The sequence below is a fragment of the Chelonoidis abingdonii genome, chromosome 2 (genome assembly GCF_003597395.2).
Source record: "Chelonoidis abingdonii isolate Lonesome George chromosome 2, CheloAbing_2.0, whole genome shotgun sequence".
NCBI classification, from domain to species: Eukaryota; Metazoa; Chordata; order Testudines; family Testudinidae; genus Chelonoidis; species Chelonoidis abingdonii.
Window position 1 is genome coordinate 161,585,405 of NC_133770.1, and position 22,598 is coordinate 161,608,002.

The following is a 22,598-nucleotide window of genomic DNA, read 5'->3' on the forward strand; positions in this document are numbered from 1 at the left end:
AATTTCCCTGCTTGGTTTCTAACCTTAGAAATAACAGCAGTTTCCACTCTTTTCTGCCCTGAGTTTGCTGGAGAACCTCTAGAAGGTCTCTTGGGTGTTCTCACTGCAAGGGCCAGGCAAAGTTGTTATATGTTTAACAAAGACTTCCTTTCTCCAAGAGGCCAATTAGTCACTGGAGTTAAACAGGAACTAATGATAAACCAAGGGCAAAAAATCCATGTAAAAGGATAAAACTCCCACAAAGCCAATGGAGACAATTTGGCACAAAAAGTTCTAAGGTCTTTGACTAAAAATCCCTTCTCCACACAATTGCCCAACTTGTGCTCTCCTCGCCTATGTGATGTCATAGTTCTCACTAGTTCTCCAGTTCTCCACAGAGTCTTCCACCTGAGAGCGGACCCGAATTTCGATTTAAAACAAAGAGACAAACAAACAGAAGAAGAGATGTCACTCCTCCTTACTTATGTGATTAATCAACAAAACAAAAAACAAAAACAAACCTCCTTTCACGCTTCCTGCTCCATTATAAAGAAGGAAAAATAAGGCATGTCTCATTTTATGCCACTGTAAAAATTATCTCTAAGCAGCAGGGATTTCTGCAGGGCCTGCTCCTGTCCTGAGTCAGGGTCCATCTAGATTTCTGGATCTCAGTTTGTTATCTGTAGCGTACTTAGATATCACACACATTTGTAATGCCTCGGTCACCATAGCATCTATCATAGATGCCCTGTAAATACATTACCCATTTCTAGCACCTTCACCTGAGGATCCTAAAACACTTTGCATACATTGATGAATTCAACCTTGCACTCCACTCCCCTCTGGCCCAAAGAGCGTGGTATTACCCTCATTTCATAGATGGGGAAACCGAGGCACAGATAAGTGGAATGACTTGCTCAAGCCCAGTCAGTGACAGAGGCAGGAATAGAACCCAGGTGCCCTGGCTCCTACACAGCATTGTTCTTCAGCTCACAGGGCTAGGTTCAGATCTCAGGCTGCACTGGGAGTAACTCCGCTGACTTTCCCTCTCTGTGCCTCGGTTCCCCATCTGTACAACGGGGATCTCAGTTGTTCTTTTGTCTGTCTTGTCCATTTACATTGTGAGCACTTTGAGGCAGAGGCCATCTCTTATTATGTGTACATACAGCACCGAGCGCAATGAGGCAGCCAAATAGAACTTGTTAGGAGATTCAACGGTGTCAGCAAAATCGACTCATTCTCACTGACATTGCAAAACAATATTCCCATTACTGACCCCGTCGCCTCCATAGCCAGATGGGCCACATGGTCACACCATGCACATCAGGAAAACCAGCTGGAACATACTCGCTCTGATGCCTGCAGAAAGCCCCAGGGAAGACAGGAGACTGACAGCTGTTGGCCAGCCTGTCTTCTCCATCAACACCCTGTCAGCTGGGAGTGAGGGAAGCTGGTGAGGCACCTGTCACAAGGCGTGTGTCTCCATGGCTATTTTTCGTGGGTGGCATTCCAGAGCCCCATTCTGTTTGCCTGACACTTGCTTTGGTTCTTCGTAACATCCTCTGCTTGCAACAACCCGCAAGGCACAAGGGGGAAGGTTTATAACAGAGCTTGCCAACCTCTCTTAGGTGGGCTCCAGAGAAAGCAGCAGAAAGGGCCCATCTAGGGCTCGGGAAACTCAGCAGATTTTTATCATCTTTATTTTCATTCTGTTTTGACTGTATTTAGGGGAAATGGAGTGGCCCCTGAAGTGATCAGCACCAGTTAGAGCCAGGCAAAACGAGGGTGGGATGCAAGTTCCCCACACACAACTCTGCCAGAGCACTTCAATCCTGTCCCACTGCACCTGTTGCTATTCCAGCTCTGGGCTACCCACCCCACCTCTGTCAATGCACCTCAATCTTACCCTGCTATCCGAGCCCCGTGCTCTCCACACCCTCAAGCTCCCCCTCTGCTGCACCACCCCCTGTTCCCTGGCACTGACTCATCATTCCCTTCAGAAAAGTTCCCACCGCCATCACTGAACTCCTTGGTGGAAAAACAAGCCCATTCTGTTTATAAGCCTTTGACCTCTCTGTGAACACAGAGGGTGAGCGAGGCCTGTTGTCTGGGATCTCCAGGCCTGACAAGGACTCAGGAGTCAAATGGGAACCAGAAGTTTCACACACTCCCAGCTCTTCTCTTGACTACTTGTCCCTGCCTTCCTTCCTGACATCTGTTTAATCGCTGGCGTCAGAGTCAGGGATGGCTGGACGGTCTCCAAAGCCTTGGTGAAGATGGGAGCTGTCGGTCCAGACTGGGCTCTCAGACCCGGGTTATGTCATGCTATTTCCATTAATAAAGCAGTGGGAAGCAGTCAGATCAGAGCATGTCGTCAGAACCCGGGGGACATAACATAAAAGGAAGGGGTTGGGACATCAGGCTCAGTTTACTCCAGCTGGTGTTAGCAAATCGGATTCCATTCCCAGTGGAACTCCCTACGGGTCACTGATTCATTCTCTGCCCTCTAAAATCCTTTCTGAGTCGTCCTTAGCAAAGATTTTACATTCATGCAGCTAGGAGACAAACAAAATAGGTGTGTGGCTCAGCTAGAATAAAATACGCTACAGATCTATAAAGAATGGTGCCACATTCTGATTGCGGTCACAGCAGTGTGTATTTGAGCTGGGCTTTGTTTTTTTTTAAATTTCTCTCTTTCTTGCTATTTATTTATTGCCTTGGTTTTATTCTTTATTTTTCTTTGAAGTTATGTCAAAAAAAATTTTTAAAGGTAAAAAATTAGTCACTCCATGGTTGATTGAAAACCAGGCAGAATTGGTGAAAAAAATTGTCAATTTTTTGGTCAAAAATTTGAAATTCTGATTTTTTTTGGTGGAAATTTCAAAATTTGAACAATTTCAACTGGAAGGGTTATGTGGTTAAGATTTCTTGGGGTCTCATGTTCAATTTCTGCCTCTGCAATGGACTCCCTGGGTGACCTTGCTGTGCATCAGTTTCCCTCTGTAAAATGGAGATAATCCTCCATGTTCCTAATCTTTGTCTGCCTCCTCTATTTAGCCTGCAAGCTTTTCAGGGCAGGCACTGTCCCTGACTTATGTGTATGTACAGCACCTAGCACAACAGGGCCCCAAACTCAGCTGGGATCTTGGATGTTACTGTAATACCAGTAATAAGAATACTGTATCAGGTCAGGCTAGTGTAGCTGGTTTCTATGTTGCCCTTTTTCTCTTGATCCCAGCAGGCAGATGAATGTTCTGCACTTACCCTACCCCCACCTTGGATACTGAGTAGCCAGTGGCTCTTACCTGGACATCTGTAAAGCTTGCGTGCCTGGTCTATGTCCCCTTTGCTCAGCCGAGTCCGCTGGCCGATGTGGGGCACTACCCCATTCACATTGTATTTGGGCTTGATGGTATCAAGGAAAACACCCCTGGAAAAAGAGCAGAGAGGGGTGAGGGGAATGGATGACGCCAGCTACTCAGCTCCCCTGGGGCCTCCATAGCAAAGCGGCACCTGCAGCAGAAATTCATATTTCACGGGCTCCATGCAGGGCTCTCCTGCTGTCCAAACTGGCTGCAGAGCAGGGAAGGCTCCTGCCCTCCTCTCGGAGCGTGCTGCCTCAGTAGCACACCCAGGCCCAGTCTGAGAGCTTAAGTGAGGCTCGGTGGGCATGCCAGAGTCCAGGTCCGCTCATGTCTAAGCTGTACGCGGGCACAGCAAACCCCGCTCACCGCCCTTCGAGAGAGGCTGGAGTCAGTGGAGTTATCCCAGAGACGAACATGGCCCAGACCCTCACTGGCCACACAGTCAAAGAAGGTGCCACAAAAATTCAGCTCAATTATTTCCTGGAATGACTGGTGGTGTGAAGGGGGGAGAAGTACCAATCGCTCGTTCAGGAGACAGCGCAGCTTCATTGCGGGCGATTTTAGGACCAAGTGGGTGGAAGAGAAAAGGTGACTGGAGAAGCAGATGGGAAGGAACAGCACCGAGGAAGGCAAGAGGAGCAGAACACATCCCACAGGGTCATACAGTAATGGCCCCAAAGGCTGTAGGGAAACCACACTAGCACTGTTACTATCGTCCTATTGGTACTATAGTATTACAAGCAGCACTGAGTATTAGAGCCAGGATTAGAAGTGGCAGTAGCAGCATTAATAGTCCTATCAATAGCATTGAAAACGATCTTAGAAACGTTAAGTAGGATTATTACATTTGAATTATTAGTACTAGCAGGAGCACTTGGTAGTTGTTTCTCTACAACTATTCTCAGCAATGTTGTAACTTATCAGTAGTAGTCACAGCACCGGCTAGGCAGCAGTTCTGCAGGTAAGGACCCAGGGATTACAGCGGACAAGAAGCTGGATATGAGTCAGCAGTGCGCCCTGGTTGTCAAGAAGGCTAGGGGCATATTGGGCTGCATTAGTAGGAGCATTGTCAGCAGATCGAGGGAAGTGATTATTCCCCTCTATTCAGCACTGATGAGGCCACACCTCAAGTATTGTGTCCAGTTTTGTCCCCCCACTACAGAAGGGATGTGGACAAATTGGACAGAGTCCAGCAGAGGGCAATGAAAATGATTAGGAGGCTGGGGTGACTTACGAGGAGAGGCTGAGGGAACAGGGATTATTTAGTCTCCAGAAGAGAAGAGTTTGGGGGATTTGATAGCAGCCTTCAATTACCTGAAGGGGGGTTCCAAAGAGGATGGAGCTCAGCTGTTCTCAGTGTGGCAGATGACAGAACAAGGAGTAACGGTCTCAAGTTGCAGTGGGGGAGGTCTAGGTTGGATATTAGGAAACACTATTTCACTAGAAGGGTGGTGAAGCACTGGAATGGGTTACCTAGGGAGGTGGTGGAACCTCCATCCTTAGAGATTTTTAAGGCCCGACTTAACAAAGCCCTGGCTGGGATGATTTAGTGGGTGTTGGTCCTGCTTTGAGCAGGGGGTTGGACTAGATACCTCCTGAGGTCCCTTCCAGCCCTGATATTCTATGATTCTGTGAATAGCAGTGCTAATATTATAGCACTATAGTGCTATACACCCGACTAGCATTGCTATAGCCAGCAGTATCGTCAGTTATCGGTAGCATTAGTACCAGCCATGGCATTGCTACAGTCAGCAGAATCATCGGTTATCAGCCAGAGTGAAGTTTGCTTTGACACCAGTCCCTCGATGGAGCTGGGGCACAGGACCGGCTCCAGGGTTTTTACTGCCCCAAGCAGCAAAAAACGCCGTGATTGCAATTTGCAGCTCCACTGCCACCACTTCAGCCTTCGGCGGCAATTCGGCGGCTGATCCTTTGCTCCGAGAGGGAGTGATGGACCTGCTGCTGAAGACCCGGACATGCTGCCCCTCACCGTTGCCTGCCCCAAGCAGCTGCTTGCTGGGCAGGTGCCTGGAGCCTGCCCTGCTGGGGCAGCAGCTCAGGGGGCAGGACGGGGACAATTCTGCAGGAGCTGCACTGCTTTGGGCCAGGCCGACAGGAGACCATAAGAAACACATAGCTTTAAATCAGCCATCCAGGGGTAACAATCACAAGTGTGGGGGAAAGGTGCTGAGGGGAAGGGGACTGAAATTGAAGCAGGAGGAGTGTAATGGGCAGCAGCAGAACTCCTAGTTGAGCGCAGCTGGGGGTGCGGGTCTGGCCTGGCTCGTGGGGACCACATCAAGGCAGCTGGGTTGGAACTCTCTAATACATGGGCTTGCTTCCTCCCCTGGGACCGTGCGTGGGTGTCACACACCACGCCCCAGGAATAGTGGCATAGCTGTAAAGTTCCAAGCAGACGTCAGCTCTGTTCTAGGGAAAAAAAGGGGCAAGCTGCTAAAAACAGCTCACACGCCCCTGTAATTAAAGTGCTCCTTGTATATGTGAAGGAAAGTGAGTCAAACAGGCCGGAAGCCCGTACCGACGGAAGAACAGGATTGCATGCAGCTGGTGGGAGGACAGGGGCAACTAACTCATCTGCCAGTCAGAGACTGAGACCTGGGTTGCAGTGGGAGCAGCAGGGCTGGGGTGGGGTTGTGCGATCTCCCAATAAAGGTGAGTCTTGTTAGGGGAAAAAGGTCTAATGGTTAGAGCCGAAGGGGTTTGGAGCTAGGACTCCTGGGTTCTAACCCTAGCTCTGGGAGGGTAGTGGGGTCCAGTGGTGAGAGCAGAGGGGATCCTGCATTCTAATTTCATCTGTGATGCTGCTTGCATGAAGTATGTGCCTTTGGAGTGACCCAATGCATAATCCTGACCAGCCAGCAGTTGTACAGAACAGGGCAGCTCCCCATGGCCCTTCGCCATTTCACAACCAAACGTGAAAATACACCAAAATGTAAACAAGGGTGCGGATCTGTCATGAAAGCCAGCCACCAGCAAGCAGAGCAGCCAAGACATGCTGGGAGAACCTCCAGAGGGAGCGAGGGGGGAAGCTTTTGTCGTCACCAGAGACTGAAACCACCGGAGGAGTGCCCTGCAGGGAGAGTGGAGAGGGATTGTTCATGGGCCAGGCTGTGGTCTGAGAGCATTATCCCACCTCTGCTCTGAGCTCATCCCACAAACAGGAGCGGGTCAGGGAAGCTGCTTCACTTCCTATCACCAAGGTGGACGGCAGGATGCCAGCTGGGAAGCTCCTTGTCTCTCATACCATCTAATCCAACTGCTCTCCAGGAAGAAGGCAGGATCTTCCCCACAGACACACCATCCCGGAGGGCAAGGCTCCTGCACTCAGCTTTCCTGGAGGGCCTCCCCCAAGGCCCACACCAAAGTGATGAACACCCCTACATTCCGATACGCAGTGCACCCCATCTTGGGGCAACAGCAGTTTCCCCAGAAACTTTAACGGGAGCAGGACTGGGCCCAAGGTGTATTGCAGACCCAGCATTGGCCCATCCTATGCCTTGTGCTTTGGCGCCTGTATTTCTTGCCTCTTTTCAGAAACCACTCAATAGGGAGCAAATTCCATGGTGCCCACAGGCTGCTAGGTAGGCTAAAGCCTGCCAGAGAGAGAGAGAGAGAGAGAGAATAAAACAGGGCAAGGAAAAGGAGGAGAGAAAATGAGTGAGAATGTGTGTGGAAGAGGAACAGAAGACCTGTCTACACAGGGAACTTACACCAGCAAAGCTCCGTCTCTCAGGGATGTGAAAAATCCACACTTTTGAGAGATGTGGCCAGTGTTTCCTCTAATTTTTTATGTCCATGGGCGGGATGAATTTTGTTATGTGCACCAATATGGAGGTGATGTGTGTCATGACCCTGTGTGACACAGCACCTCCATATCAGTGCACACAACAAAATTCATGTGGTGGGGGTGGGGCCGAGGGGTTCGGAGTATGGGAGGGGGCTCAGGACTGGGGCAGAGGGTTGGGGTTTGGGATGAGGAAGGGGGAGGACTCTGGCTGGGGAAGGCTCTGGGGTGGAGCCAGGGATGAGGGATGCAGGAGGGGGCTCAGGGCTGGGGCAGAGGGTTGGGGAGATGAGGGCTCTGACTGGGGGTACAGGCTCAGGGCCAGGGATGAGGGGTTTGGCATGCAGGAGGGGGCTTAAGGCTGGGACAGAGGATTGGGGTGCGGGCTCTGGGGTGGGGCCGGGGATGAGGGGTTTGGGCTGCAGGCTGCCCAGGGGTTGTGGTGGGGAGAGAGGACTCCCCTCTGCCCCCTTTTGCCACAGCAGCTCGGGGCTGGGGGAGAGGTGCACCTCTGCCCAGTTGCAGCAGCTCTGACATGGCTGGGCCAGGCCAAGGGAGGGGCTCCTTTTCCCTGGCTGGGGCTTAATAGGCGGCCGCACAGCTTAGACGGAATTTAGGATGTGGCTATACTGACCTAACCCCTGGGGCAGATGGCGTTAGGTTGACGGAAGAATTCCTCCGTTTATCTAGCTGCTGCCTCTTAGGGAGTCGTGTTACTACAGTGATGGGGAAACCGCTCCCATCGCTGTCATTAATCCACCTCTTCAAAAGGTCGGTGTAACTCGAGGGGATGGCTTTTTCACGCCTTGACCCATGTCATCGTTAAACCGACCTCCTTTTCCAGTGCAGACCAGGCCTGACGCACTGTGGCAGTGCAGACATACCCCGAGAGAGAGAAAATGAAAAAATGAGAGGAAGAGGAAATGGAGGAAAATGAAAAAGAATGAGAACCAGGCACTGAGACAGAGAGAGGCTGTGCAAGCAGTTTGGGCTCTCTCTCCCCCACAGGTCAGGACTCTGCCATTAATGAATGGAATCTTTCCCTGCTCCTGTTACCATATGGACGTGTTTAAATCTGGAAGGAGGAGCATGTGGGGGGAGGGGGAGGGAGAGAGGGGGCTTTTATTTCTCGATAGTTTCCATCCTGTCATCTTGAGTGATCTGCAGGCATGCTTTCCTGGCCCGTGGAGTTATTGTTACACGTTTCACCCAGTTGGCAGGGACTCTCATCTGGCAGCCAGGGCAAAGATGGGAGAGGCAATGGAATTTAAAAGAGCAGCACAAGGCAAGGCAGATGGGACATTCTCTACCAGCTGCAGCAGCACCACCACCATGTGCGGCAAATCATCCTAGAGGATGCACCATGTCCAGCCTTTTTCCTCCTCAAAAGGCTTTGGCTGGAGATGGAAAATAAGTGATGAAATTTCAGAGCCAGCTCTGCAGTGAGTAACCACGGCGCGAGTTGCCAATGATCCTGGGAATATGAATCATGAGGGAGCAGCCCAAGCGTCTGTCCCATATCGAGCCTCCAGGGCCCAGCTTTCATGAAAAAAAATGTGCCGAGCAACTGTGATTATGCAAAGTTCTTGATGGAGGGCCAGGACCTCTCGGCAATCAAGGCTGCTGTGGCTTTGCAAATGTCACTTCACCTAGCAATGGGCAGATGTCCAGCTTCCCAGCTCAGCAGGACACTGTTCAAGAGCTTCCCCTCTTTCAGGGTGCCTGAAGGATTGGTGTCCAACTGGTGGAGAATTCTGCAGAATTCACCTGGAATTTCTATCCTCTCCTGGTTAAGAGAAGATGGATGCGTGCATCCCCCACTCCCCTGAATTGGAGCTGAGAGTCCTCAACACCTCTGCAAAGAGAGGTCCCAAGTTGGGGACCAAAAGACAAAGGCACCTCAAATTATTATGGTAGCACCTAGAGATTGGGGCACCATTGAGAGGAGTTTACAACCTATATCAGAAAAGGAAGGTGCGACAGAGAGGTGAAGTGACTTGCCCAAGGTCACCCGGTCTGTCAGTGGTAGAGCTGGGAATAAAGCCAAGACCCCTCCCATTGGTTCAGGCTGCCCTAGCTAGCGACTTTTGAAAATGTGAGCCAGTAGGACCAAGGTGCTTAATTAGGATGCTGCAGGCTCTGATTCAGCAAAGCACTTAAGCACCTGCCCAGCTTTATGCACCCAGGTAGTCCTGCTGACGTCACTGCAACAGATTGGACACATGCTTCTGCATCTGCTGAATAGGGGCCTGAGCCTGGCTGGTTTCACTGAATCCGCTGACACCCAGCAGTGGAAGGGAACCCCCATACTAACTCAGGCCTGACTCCGTGTATCTGGACCCCTGTCCTGTTATACTCCATGATAAATAGCCAGAGGGACCTGCCTCCATTACAGATAACAGGTGGTTTGGGTAGGTTTGGTTCATGCCACCTGGGGAACACTGTGTGTCTCTTACGAAAGCAAGACCCAGCAGCACGTCCCAGGCAGCGTGGATGAAACTGGCAATAGTACTGGCTGAAACACGCCAGGCAGCAACACAAACACAGAGCAACGAGAAACTGCACCAGCTGCACCTTCGTAGCCTGCAGTGACACGTGTCTGCAAAGCGCACACTGACGGGCTCGGCTGAAAGGAATTCACAACCTGCGATTCACCTGCTGAGCCAACCTCCCCAGGGAAAAGACAGACAAGCCCAACAGCAGCAACAAAAGGAGGGATAATCTGGAGCCCACAGGCTCAGCAGAGGACATCGTCAGCTCATAGCATGCAAGGACACAACCCGCTGGGAGGTGGGCTGCAGCGCAGTGCAGTCAGGCTGTGGCGGCAAATCCAGATGTGGTGCTGCTGGCTCGCTCCCAGCGATCAGTGAGATACAGTAATTAGCGATTTGTATTTTCAAAGCCCTTTCCCTGGCTGCAGCTGTGCCAGATGGTGAACTTCTGCTAAGGGGATTTCTCATGCATTTAATCAGGATTCAAACACGGCTTGCTGCAAGTGAGAATACATTCTGTGCATCTCTCTCTCTCTGCTCCAATGCACCTTGGAGGAGACCCCAGCGTTGCGATCACAGAGGGGGTAGAGAGAATCATTCATGGCCATGGGAGATGGGATGAGATACACCTGACCTGCAGAAACTGGGGCTGAAGAGCAGGAAACATTTGGTAATGAGGAAGAGCCTCATGAGTCTGAAACATTGAAACCCAAATGGGACAAAACCCTGGAGAATATAAGGCATGGAACAATCCTGCATTGGCAAGGGCAGAAGACACAGGAGAAGCCTCAATACTGCAGCTAAATGGTTATCTTAGAGATGGGTATCATTATTAAATACAGCTTTTTGATTTCTCCTTCCTTCCTCTCTCTCTCCCCCCAAGCTAGTACCTAGGCACCCTATTATATGGCTTTCCACAGTGGCTGTGGACGAGGAATTACTGAATCAGGGATGAAGAAGGGAAGCATGGGAGGCAGGTGTGTGCAGCCTGGGAGAGCATAGCCTTCTCCCCAGGACAATGAGGGGTTTTCCAGGCCCAGTTCTGCACTTCCTCTGCCTTTCTAAGGTAAACACTCAACTCCTACTCCTGACTCCTAGGAGGCACCCTTGTAAGTGCTGCCAGGACTATTTTGACAGAGTAGTTGTTTGCTTGGGCCTGCCTTGGGATGGGCTTTTACTGGAGTATTAGCTCAGGCTGATTCAGGAGCTGCTCTCAAATGACCCTCTGGCACAGCCCCCTGAAGACGCTGCCTCAGGGCGCCCAGAGGATTCAGGAGGCCTGGGGTCTTCAGCAGCGGGGGGCCCAGGCCCGGCGAGAGTTTTCCGGGGCCCCCGGAGTGAGTGAAGGACCCCACTCCAGGGGCCCCAAAAAACTCTCATGGGGGCCACTGCGGGGCCCAGGGCCTCAGGCAAATTGCCCCACTTGCCCCCTCCTCTGGGCGGCCCTGTGATGCCTCCACATGGGACCCTGATCAGGATATGCCTTGAGATTCTGGAGGAATGTCCCAGAGGCACCGATTATTTTTCCTCTCCTTCTCAGTGCCCTTGGCTGCAGGCTTCCCTGCTAGAGGCTGCACCTCCCAACCCATTTCCCCGGCTCTTCTGCCATCAGTGGACTTCCTGCCGGGTGACCAAGGTGGCTGCTTCTCTCTCTGGCCGCTCTCCGTCTCCCCTCTGGCCACTGCATGTTGTCAGCAGCCCCAACTGCCTAATCCAGGCCAGGACTTGTGGGAGAGCTTGTGTGGGGACACTGGGCAGCGCCGGCTGGGGAGCGAGACCTGTATGGTCTGTCTGTGCCCAGCTTCCTTAGGAGAGTACCCTCCTGGCTTTCCCTCAGAGGGGGGAGACAGTGAACTTTCCTAGAGCCATAGCCAGCTCATCACCTGGCACTCACGGACAAGGGATCCCTCCCTAACGTCAGTGGAGTGATGCCAGCAATGAACTGGGCTTAGGGGTCTAATTCTGCAGCTCCTCAGGAGCTGCTCACCTGCAGAAGCCTGAATCAAGGAATTTTCTCTGCCTCCTCCTGCGAATTCGCTCCCTATTACATCTCCTGGCTTCTTTAACCCCCATCCCCCAAGAAAGGCATCTGATTCCCTCAGGCCTCTTCCCAGGGCAGAAGGGACAATTAACCTAGCCTGACCTGGCCAACAAGCCAACAGAGAGTGCCCAGCTGGGAATCTCATCCTAGTCTGTATGCCTCACGCAGTGGGTGAGGCTCATCCCTGTGGCAGGTCCACAGGGTATCAAAGAGGGCTCGGGCTCAAGGCGTGGCTTTCACAAAGAAGCTACAGTAGGAGAGGCCAGGCCTAGATAAATTGGAGGACTGGGCCAAAAGAAATCTGATGAGGTTCAACAAAGACAAGTGCAGAGTCCTGCACTTAGGATGGAAGAATCCCATGCACTGCTACAGACTAGCAAACGAATGTCTAGGCAGCAGTTCTGCAGAAAAGGACCTGGGGATTACAGTGGATGAGAAGCTGGATATGAGTAAACAGCATTTTGGGCTGTATACGTAGGGGAATTGCCAGCAGATCGAGGGATGTGATCATTCCCCTCTATTTGACATTGGTGAGGCATCATCTGGAGTACTGTTTTCCAATTTTGGGCCCCACACTACAAGAAGGATGTGGAAAAATTAGAAAGAGTCCAGCGGAGGGCAACAAAAATGATTAGGGGGCGGACCACATGACTTATGAGGAGAGGCTGAGGGGACTGGGATTGTTTAGTCTGCAGAAGAGAAGAGTGAGGGGGGATTTGATAGCTGCTTTCAACTACCTGAAAGGGGGTTCCAAAGAGGATGGATCTAGACTGTTCTCAGTGGTACCAGATGACAGAACAAGGAGTAATGGTCTCAAGTTGCAGTGGGGGAGGTTTAGGTTGGATATTAGGAAAAACGTTTTCACTAGGAGGGTGGTGAAGCACTGGAATGGGTTACCTAGGGAGGTGGTGGAATCTCCATCCTTAGAGGTTTTTAAGGTCAGGCTTGACAAAGCCCTGGCTGGGATGATTTAGTTGGGGACTGGTCCTGCTTTGAGCAGGGGGTTGGACTAGATGATCTCCTGAGGTCCCTTCCAACCCTGATATTTTATGATTCTATGTGCACGTGGGCTGAACAAGTGACTGAAGCAACATCTCCTTGGACTCTTACCTGGAGAAGGTGTTCCTGGCATAGTGCATGATGCTGTCGAAATCATATGTCTCGCCCAGGGACTCCACCTCTTCGGGCTCCATCTTCAAGAAGTTATACTCCTGCCCTGCGGAAACCGGGAGAGACAGAGGCATGAATAAAGCAAAGGAGGCAACAGTGGGTGGGGAAGGGCTTGGGAACCTGGATAAGCCATGAGCATGGGCTGATTACTGCCAGCTACTTCCCAGTTCCATCCTTAAGGGTGCTGGGCATGGGGCAGAAGGGAAGGGGAGGATAGACAAAGAGGGAAGTGGAGAGGAGTGTAGAAGAGAGGAGTGCAGGGGCCTTTACCTGGTTGGATATTCTCCCGGACGATGGACACATGGTCATCCCGGTCTGGGCGCGTGTGCTCGTGCCAGAAGCCGATGACGTGACCCAGCTCATGAACCACAATGCCGAACTTGTCACAGTTTTTCCCAATGGAGATGGCCTGAGGTCCCCCTCCTCTGTGGCCCACATAGGAGCAGCACCTGGAGTGGGTGGGGAGGAGGAATAAGAGCCCCATCGAACCCCATGCGTAGCAGGAATGAGATCAGCCAGCCAATCAGCAACTCTCCTTAACTCTTCGATCATTGCCATTTCCGAGGGCAGGGCTCAGGGAGAGGTACTGATATGCCAGTCTCCAAGGGGTGAATGGCCTTAAAGCTATGCACTGCCCCTGGTGCTAAGTGGTCTGGGGTTAGAGTTAGGGCTCCATCCATCATCCTAGGATCCCTAGATGGGCAGGGGTCTGCAATCGCATGATGAAGTTTGGGAGTAACCTGCACTTGCAAGGATACCCTACCTCCTCCTCCCATGACCGAGGCACGTCTGAGAGCTGGGTGGAGAAGGAAGTGTCCCCACTCTGACCATAGGGAAATCATGACCCTTTGAATGGTTTGGAAATCAGCAGGGCCGTAAGTGTTAGCGCTGTAATGTCTCCACAAGAGACAGTGCATCTGGAAAAGCATTACCCTTTGGAAACTTTGAATGGCCTGCCCAGGTTTTATTTAAATGAAAGCCTGTGCGACTTTAACGCGAGTAGGGTCTAGACGGAAACTGGGAAGGCTCAGCACGTCCCACAGGGCTGAGAGGCTGCAGCTGCCTGTGGGATGGAAAAGTGAAAGCTGGAAAAGTGAATGTCACCAGCAAGGGGGAGAAGCTGCCCCAGGTGGGATGGGGGAACCAATTTGGATGGAGTAAGACCTGGCCTGAATCTTTGCCTGGGACCAGTTTGGGGTTAACGCCTAAGAGCAATTACGTTTCCTTTCTGTAGCTCTGCGCTCCGGCCGGGACCACAACTAGAAGAGCCAAAATACCACCAGGAAGGCTCCTTGGCCAGACTCCAGAGGCTCCGAGAGCTCTGACAAGGTCTGCCTGAGCATCCGCGCTGCTGGTTGCTGCTCTGAACTGAACCCCAGCATGCACCCACCACTTGAGACCAGCAAGGAGAATTCTGCACTCGGTGGGCCAGACTGCTCTACCTCCCCTGAAGTCATCGATCACACCCTGGTCTCTACACCCATTAAAGTCAATGGGGAGATCCTCACTGGCTTCAGCAGGTGTTGGCCAGTTCCCAATGGGGTCAGAATCTGGCCCCGTGGCTCAGGACGCATGGACATTTCCTGGGTGATGGTTCTAACATCTTGCACTTTGTGATATATCTCTCTCTCCCCTGTGATTAGAGGTGGGTCCTCGGGGAATGCCCTGTGTTTGTCTACTCCTCTCCTTAAAGATTTGTGGAGTCAGCCAAAGCCACACCGGGCTGAGCAGCCAGAGAGAGGCGCTTTCTCCTTTTGGAAGCCTGAATGTGCTGCCAGCAAATCAAGGTAAAATGTGTACTTTAGGGCCTGATCCGGTGAGGTACTGGGCACCTCCTCTCAGCTGTTCAGTGCTCTCAGCTCAGCATGCAGGCTTCTAGCAAATCCAGCTGTCTCATCCCATAGTGCACCTTATTCTATGGCTACGCACGCCTGAGGTGGAAGAGGAAGAACTGGGTCTGAACAACGCAAGCAACCGAGAAGCTGAACCCACTGTCACTTAACAAAGGGGTGAACGAACCCTAGGACCTTGAGAGAGTCATGCTTTGGCATTGCTGCTTATGCTGGCCAACAGGGGCTGCTCCGGAGCATGACCAAGTTCATCACTCCTGCTCCTCCACCTCTGCAGTGCACCAAGTCCCTGCTGGTCTCCCACCAAGAGGCTTCATTCCTGGGTAATGAGCAGGGCTCCTGGCTGTTACTGTCTGGCTGTGGGAGGAGGGTGGTTTCATTGCTCCCCCGTGGATCGACTCTGCTGAACCACATATTATGCCCCAGAGGATTAATTAATAACTGTGCTTTGTTGCATCTGTACTACACACAGGTACGAGGAGGAGAAGCAGCATTCATGCAGCTCCAGCACTTGGGCTGGGGAGCTCCAAGCAAAAAGCTGCCTCCCCGCTCACCATATCTGCTGAGCACAAGCAGCACCTGCCATGCTGGGGAGCAGCCCTCCTTCCAGCTAGAGTTGCCTTCTGTCTTGATGTGGAGATGGAATAAAGCAGGTTGGCCCCATCCTGTCTACCCAGCCTGGACAGCCCAGGATTGATCCATGCACTAGGCTAGCTGAAGGGCTGCAGAATCCACCACTTCCCCTGGGGAGGCTGTTTCACAGCCTGAGACATCTCCCTGTCAGGAAACATTTGCTGAGAGCAACCTTCATCTTCCCTTGCTTAATTTCATCTTATTTCAGCCCCCACTCCACAGAGCCGGCTTTAGGAAGTGCGGGGCCCAATTCGAACAGTTTCAACGGGGCCCTGGCAGGAATGACTAAGAAAAACAACCAACTAACCAAAAAAAAAAAGCATGTGGGGCTGGTACTCACCCGGCAGCACTCTGAGTCTTTGGCGGCACTTAGGCAGCAGGTCCTTCACTCACTCCAGGTCTTCGGCAGCACTGAAGGACCTGCCGCCGAAGACCTGGAGCGAGCAAAGTAAGCACTGCCGAAGTGCCAGGGACCTGGAGCACTGCCGGGTGAGTAAAAAGTAAAAAGGTTCCTCTAGCCAGGGAAGGGATTCTCACTGAGCGCGGGGCCCTCTGAGGCGTGGGGCCCGATTCGGGGGAATTGGTGGAATAGGCCTAAAGCCGGCCCTGCCACTCCAAAGACTCTCCTCCTTTCTCACTGACTATGTGGACAGCTATCACATCCCCCACCTACTTTTCACTGTTGCTTCACCAGCACAATCAGACTGGGTTATTTGAATCCATCCTCATTGTTCTATCATATTTTCCAATTTGCAGGCATATGCACACTGTGTACAAACGGGTCTGTGAATCACAGGAACGTAGGGACCACCTAACTGGGTCAAAGCAGAGCTCCACCTAGCCAAGAGTGTGGTCTCCAGCAGTGACCAGCACCAAGTGTTTCAGAGGATGGTGCATGAAACTCTGCAAAAGGCGGATGTGGGATAACCTGCCCTCCAAGAAAAGTTTCTTCCTGATCTTCATTAGTTAGAGGTTGGCACATGCCCTGAAACATGAAGATTTCTCTCTCTTCCCCAGCTCTTGTTTTATTTCTTTTTCTTACTACTAGGACTCTGACTAGTCTTATTAGCCGTATAAAAATCTTCAATCCTTTTTTCAACCTGCTAAACTCTTGGCCTCAAATATATCATGTGGCAATGAGTTCCACAGCGTAACTGTGTGACAATGTGTTTCCTCTTATCCTGCCAGGAGGGCCAACTTGGGCAACCCCAATTTGTATCGCTATATTGAAAGGATCTTTGCACCCAGCTCCTTAAAAAAGAAATTCCCAAATCAGGCACAAAGGGCAAGATCATCAAAGTTATTTAGGTGCCTAAGTTCCATTTATTTCAATGGGAGTTAGGGGCCTAAGTACCCTTTGAGGATCAGGACCAAAGTTTCTACTGAGCTGGGGCAGAGCAAATTCTGCTAGGCAGCGTTTCAATGCCAAGATACCTAACTGGGTCTAATTAGTGCTCCCACAAGCCACCACTCTGTTCACCGGCAGCTGAGTGGCATCACACAGGGGAGGAGTCCACCCCTACCTCTGAGCAAATGGATTCCTGCCACATCTGGCCCTAGAGCCTGACCAACCCCAGCCTGGCACTAGAGCAGAGCACTGACACACTCTGCCTCTGCTGAATGATCACAAGCAGTGACCTCAACAGACGGGACTGCATCAGAATGGCACATGGGGTCTGCTTCTAGCACTGGGCCTGGGCCTGCAGCGAGAAGACCTGTGAACTTTAATGAGACCATCTGGGTAGGCAAGGGCTGCAGGATTGGACCCCATAGCATGCAACGGTATGTTATGGACTTGCTCTTTCAAATGAGGGAGAGTCAGATAAGCAGCATAGTCTAGAGTGGGATTCCAGAGATCTGCATTCTATCCCTGGCTCTGCCACTGCGCTGCTGGTTGAACTTGGCCAAGTCACTGCCCCACTCCATGCCTCAGTTTCCCTTCCTACTTTTTGTCTAGTCCTGTCTATTCCAATTGTACGCTCTTGAGGGCAGGGACTGACTCTCACCATGTGCATGTACAGCACCTAGCACAATGGGGTCCCAACACAGATTGTGGCTTCTAGGCCTTGCTGTAACAAAAATAATAAAATTTCCACTGGCTGCCTGCAACTTGGAGGCCTGATTCTCTCCTCACATTTACACTACATAGCTACTTGACTTCAGCAGAGTTACACCAGTGTGAGAGGAGAGTCAGGCCCTTTGCACTGCCAAGCCAGGCACCCACATTTCAAACTTGGCTCATCATAATTTTCTGCCACCTTTCCTCTGAATTCCAATTTGCCAATGTCTTTTATAATTAAAATCATAATTCTTAATCCAGGGCCCTCCTTTCGCCCCTTCCATTGGAGGATCTCAAAGCACCTTACAGAACGAGTCCTCCCAGTCCCCTGCGGGGGCAGACCCATGCTGTTATCACTATTGGGCAGATGTGGAAACTGAGGTCATCCAGCAAGTCAGAAGCAGGTTAGAGCACAGGTGCTTTAATCACTAGACAATGCTGCCCTACTTATTAGGCTGGGGCTTCCAAAGGGGTCCTATGGGAGCTCAGTTCCTATTGAATTTCAAAGTGAAGTAGGTACCTAACTCCCCTGGTCTACTTCGAAAATCTCAGCCTCAATTCCCAGTTTGGGCAATTCTGTCCAGCACACAATGTCCCCCTGGGCTCTAGTGAACAAGAACCACCTCCCACCTGGTAGTGGCCTGAGCCCCACTCACCCACATGGCCTGTGCGTGAACACTATATAGCTCTCCTCAGCATTGCGCTCCAAGAAGGTGACGCAGGTGTGCTTCTCCCAGTGGCGCATGGCCTGCCGGAAAATTGCCCGCTGGCTGCCTGCAAGAGAGGCCAGGAGTTCAGCTCCTTACACTCTAAGCCCCATGGGCTTTTTATTTTCTGTTTGTACAGCACCTTGCACCAGGGGGCCCTGGGCTGTAACTAGAGCTCCCAGGTGCTACAATAATAAATAATCACAAAAGGCCCTGCTGAGGTGGGTGAGGAGCAGCACAGGAATACGTCTGAGCTGGACCTGTCGCAGGGGTCCTCAAGCATCTGACAGAGCAATGCTCTGGAATGAGCAATGATCTTTCACTCTTACGTGGCACTGCAGGGCCAGATTTTCAAAGGAGCCCAGCACCCAGCAGTTCCTGTTGTTCTCAGTGGAAGCAGTTGCATGCACAGGTCTCTTACCAAGTGAGGTAAGAGTCATCATTACCAAATTTACGACTGTGAAAAATGCATCACAGACCGTGAAATCTGGTCTTTTGTGTACTGTAACTCCCCACTTAACATCCTCTCACTTAATGTTGTTTCAATCTTACGTCCCTGCTCAGTTACAGAACGTGCTCCATTTAAAGTTGTGCAATGCTTCGCTATAACGTTGTATGACTGCCTGCTTTGTCCACAGCTGGCAGCCCCCCTATCAGCTCCCCTATGCCCCCCACCACAGCACCTCCCACCCGCTGGCAGATCCCATGGATCAGCGCCTTCCCCTTCCTCCCCCACCTCCTGTCCACAGCAATCAGCTGGCTTGCAGTGTTCAGGAGGGAGGAGGCAGGAGCAAGGACTCGACTCCCCCTCCCTCCCCTATCCCCCAAATGCCGCAAACCAGCTGATTGCCGCAGGCAGGAGGCAGGGGAGGGAGGGGGGAGGAGTAAGGATGCGGTGTGCAGAGTAAAGGAGTGGGGAAGAAGAGGTGGGTTAAGCATGGGGGCTCGGGGGAAGCGGTGGTGTGGGCAGGCCGAGGGTTGAGCCCCCCACCCCTGGTGCTTGCAGAGTAGAGGAAGCTGCCGCTGCTGCTGCACAACCTGCTTCTCTTAGCCTACAGCACCTTTAGCCTCCTTGCCTGCCTCATTGTCTCCAGTGCCAGTGGGCTGGGCCTGTGTGGGGTAAGGCAGGGGCACCTCCCAACTATTGTACTGTACTGTACTGTATGGCAAAAAAAAAAATCCTTGGAACCTAAACCCCTCATTTACATTCATTCTTCTGGGGAAATTGGATTCGCTTAACATCATTTCACTTAAAGTCGCATTTTTCAGGAACATAACTACAACGTTAAGTGAGGAGTTACTGTACTTTTATCCTACACCACACAGATTTCACCAGCATTTCTCAAACTGGGGGTCCTGACCCAAAAGGAGGTCATGGGGGGGTTGCAAGCTTATTGTAGGGGGTCGTGATATTGCCTGCCTTACTTCTGTGCTGCCTTCAGAGCTGGGCAGCCGGATAGTGGCAGCTGCTGACCAAGGGCCCAGCTCTGCAGGCAGCCGCACAGAAGTAAGGATGGCAATACCATACCAGGCCATCCTTACTTCCACGCTGCTGCTAGTGGCAGCACTGCCTTCAGAACCAGGCTTCCAGCCCGCAGCTGCCACTCTCCAGCTACCCAGCTCTGAAGGCAGTGGTGCCGCCAGCAGTGTCGCAGAAGTAACGGTGGCAATAGTGCAACCCCTCTCCAATAACCGTGTTACCCACCTTGCCCCTTTTGGGGCAGGACCCCTACAGTTACAACACTGTGAAATATTTAAATATCTGAAATCATGACATTTTTTAAATCCTGTGACCGTGAAATTGACAGGGCCCTAGTCATCATCACCCCCATTTTAACAGACAGAGAAACTGACGCACATAGAGGGGAAGCCACTCATATAAAGTTCCATAGCAAGTTGAGGGCAGAGTTGGGACTAGAACCCAGGCGGCCTGATGCCCAATCCCCTGCTCTAACCACTGGACCACACTGCTGCCATCTCAGAGCCCTTCTCTCCTCAGCAATAGAGAATGAGAAAGGAAAACAGCTTGGCAATGAAATGTGCACTCCTGGCGTACTGAGCCGGCGGGCCCAGCATGTGCCGATCGCCCCCACTCACCACTGAAGTTCCCGCTGATCACGTAGGGAATGACCCCATCCGGCCACACCCTCTCATGACGGGAAGTGGCGGCACGGCGGCTTCGAGACTGAGCCTGGCCCCGCCTCCATTGCCTCTTCTGCTGCCTCCTGAACTTCAGGCTGGTGCTGTTGGTGCTGATTCCTGGGGGCATGAGAGCAGCGAAGGCAGGGGGTGTGACCATGGAAGCGTCTCATTTAGTCCTGGTGACCTGACTGTCCCCAGGCCAAATTCCTCCCTGGTGTAACACCACTGACTTCAGTGATGCCAGCGATGGACCTGGCCCAACGAACCCAACACACCAGACCGATCAATAATCCCTGCTCCATTACTTCTGTTCTGGGGGGGATGAATCCAAGGCCCAGTTTGAGGGTCATGAGAACAGGGACTATGATGAGACCACCGAGCTCATTTCAGGAATGAGTCTACATCACACTTCACAGTGGAAAGCCAGGATGTGACCACCCCGCTAGCCCAGATTATAGGCAGGATGGACTAATTACTCTTCTAGCATGGCCTTCGCCAAAGCCACCAGTTCTCTACAGCGCCGAGGAGACAGCGGCTTTGGTCCCTCTTGAGCTGGATCGGGATGGGGCAGAGCAGAGGCCAGCTAGTGCCCCCGGGATCTCAAGCGACGTGTGCTTGGCTTGGGAATCACAGCCGTTCCAAAATTTTGCCTGTCTCTGTAAGAAAATGAAATAAAAGCAGCTGGGGCGCACCAAGTTCTTTGTCTCCAAATAGTCTGGAATGCTGCCATCAAAGGGCTCATGGAAGATGCTGCCTGTCGGGATGGGCCGGGGTTGCGAAGGGACATGGCGTGGCAAGGGTCGCACAGATGGGCCCTCTGGCAAGGAGACGGTGCACAGGGCTTGCTGATTTTGCGACGGACAGCATCCAGGACAGAAACCAAAGGAGAGCGAGTTGCCACCACCCCCACGTCTGTGGGAAGGGCATAGGCACTGGGGTTATGCTGCGTCCCTAGCTCTGCTCTGCGACCCCTGACTGGTTCATAGGAAGAGATTTTTCAAGAGTGACTTTGGGTGCCCAATTCAAGATGCCTTAAAGGGGTCATGTCACCAGAGGGCGGGGGCTCTGCACTGTCTGAAAGTCAGACCCCTTTGGACGGTGTCAGGCCGAGCACCTGAGAACAGAGGTATCCCAAGGGCTAATCACTTTAGAGAATCTCAGCCAGAACGGACCATGGGGCCCACTTTGCATGAGGCACGATGGTGCATGAGGTAGGAGAAACGACAGATGGAGAAAACCTGTTAGCTCCCAACTGGTCCATTGCCCCCGGGGCCCATGGAAGGACTGTCCCCTCTATTTCCCAGCGCTTTGCCTAGCCCAGCTATTACAGTTCCAAGCAATGGGGCGTCTGCTCTTCTCTTTGGAGAGAGTCTCCCCACAGCCTGATAGATCCCACTGCCAGGGAGACAGCAAAACTTGAGGATAGAACCCCAGGAACTCCAGGGGAATGTGAATGGTTAAACAGCTTCCCTGAGGTGATTATGGGAATTGGCCCTGGTGAGCTGGGGTACCTTTTTCTTATCCGAAACGGACATGCAGCCTGCAAATATTGTCAGTGGAGCCATGCCAGAGGTGTCTACCCCCTTTTTAGTCGGTCTCAGGACTAGCAGCTGAGCTAACAGTGGAGCAGCTTGAGGGCTACTGACCCCTGCCTCTCAGCAGGATGGTTGGTAGGGTCTATCCAATCCTTCAGCGCTGGCCAGGCTGTTCTGTTTATCTTCGGTACGGGGCGGGGAGGATGAAAGAAAGGCAGGAGAATAGGGCTGGGGAGCCCTGGCATTAGGGTTGCACCAAATGGCTCCTATGCACAAGTCACTAGTTAAAGGCCTGTGGTGAACAAAGCTAGAGCAGGAGGGTCTGTGATTTGTATGTGGCACAGAAAGAGACTCTTGGAGACAGGCAAGTGTCATTCCTACCTGTGGCTCTCAGGGCTAAACCAGCCAGCTCTTTGGGGGCAGGGATTATCCCTTTGTTCTGCGTTCGTACATCACCCAGCACAATGGGGCTTGGTCTAGGGCCTGGGCTCCTAGGTGCTATGGATACTACAAACAATCATGATATCAAGCATCTGAAGATACGGGGGGAGGGTGGGGATGGATTAAATCTCTTCTACATCTTGCTCCTTTTAAGAGAGCTACAACACAGGCCCCGCCAGAGGCAACCAGGACATGAATAATAAGCCTCTGTGCTTCCCTCACTCGAGCTCAAAGCACTGAGTCAAGATGGGCAAGTGTCGCGATCTCCATTTCCAGACTGAGTGACACAGGTAACATGACTCACCCAACGTCACACAGTATAGCAGTGGCAGAGCCGGGAACTTGGGACCTCCTGACTCTCAGGCCAGTGCCCTACCAC

At 52.0% G+C, this 22,598-nt stretch overlaps 1 protein-coding gene across 2 annotated transcripts in view; it reads right to left on the reverse strand.

Moving 5' to 3' along the window:
* BMP1 (bone morphogenetic protein 1) overlaps positions 1–22,598 on the reverse strand; it is a 94,230-nt gene that overhangs the window by 31,632 nt on the left and 40,000 nt on the right. For both annotated transcript variants that reach the window (XM_032800910.2, XM_032800909.2), the window contains exons 3-7: positions 20,199–20,360; positions 18,051–18,168; positions 13,123–13,301; positions 12,793–12,898; positions 3,285–3,409 (exon numbers count right to left, since the gene is read on the reverse strand). In XM_032800910.2, the coding sequence (XP_032656801.1) occupies positions 3,285–3,409; positions 12,793–12,898; positions 13,123–13,301; positions 18,051–18,168; positions 20,199–20,360 (690 nt within the window). The remainder of the gene's footprint in view (positions 1–3,284; positions 3,410–12,792; positions 12,899–13,122; positions 13,302–18,050; positions 18,169–20,198; positions 20,361–22,598) is intronic.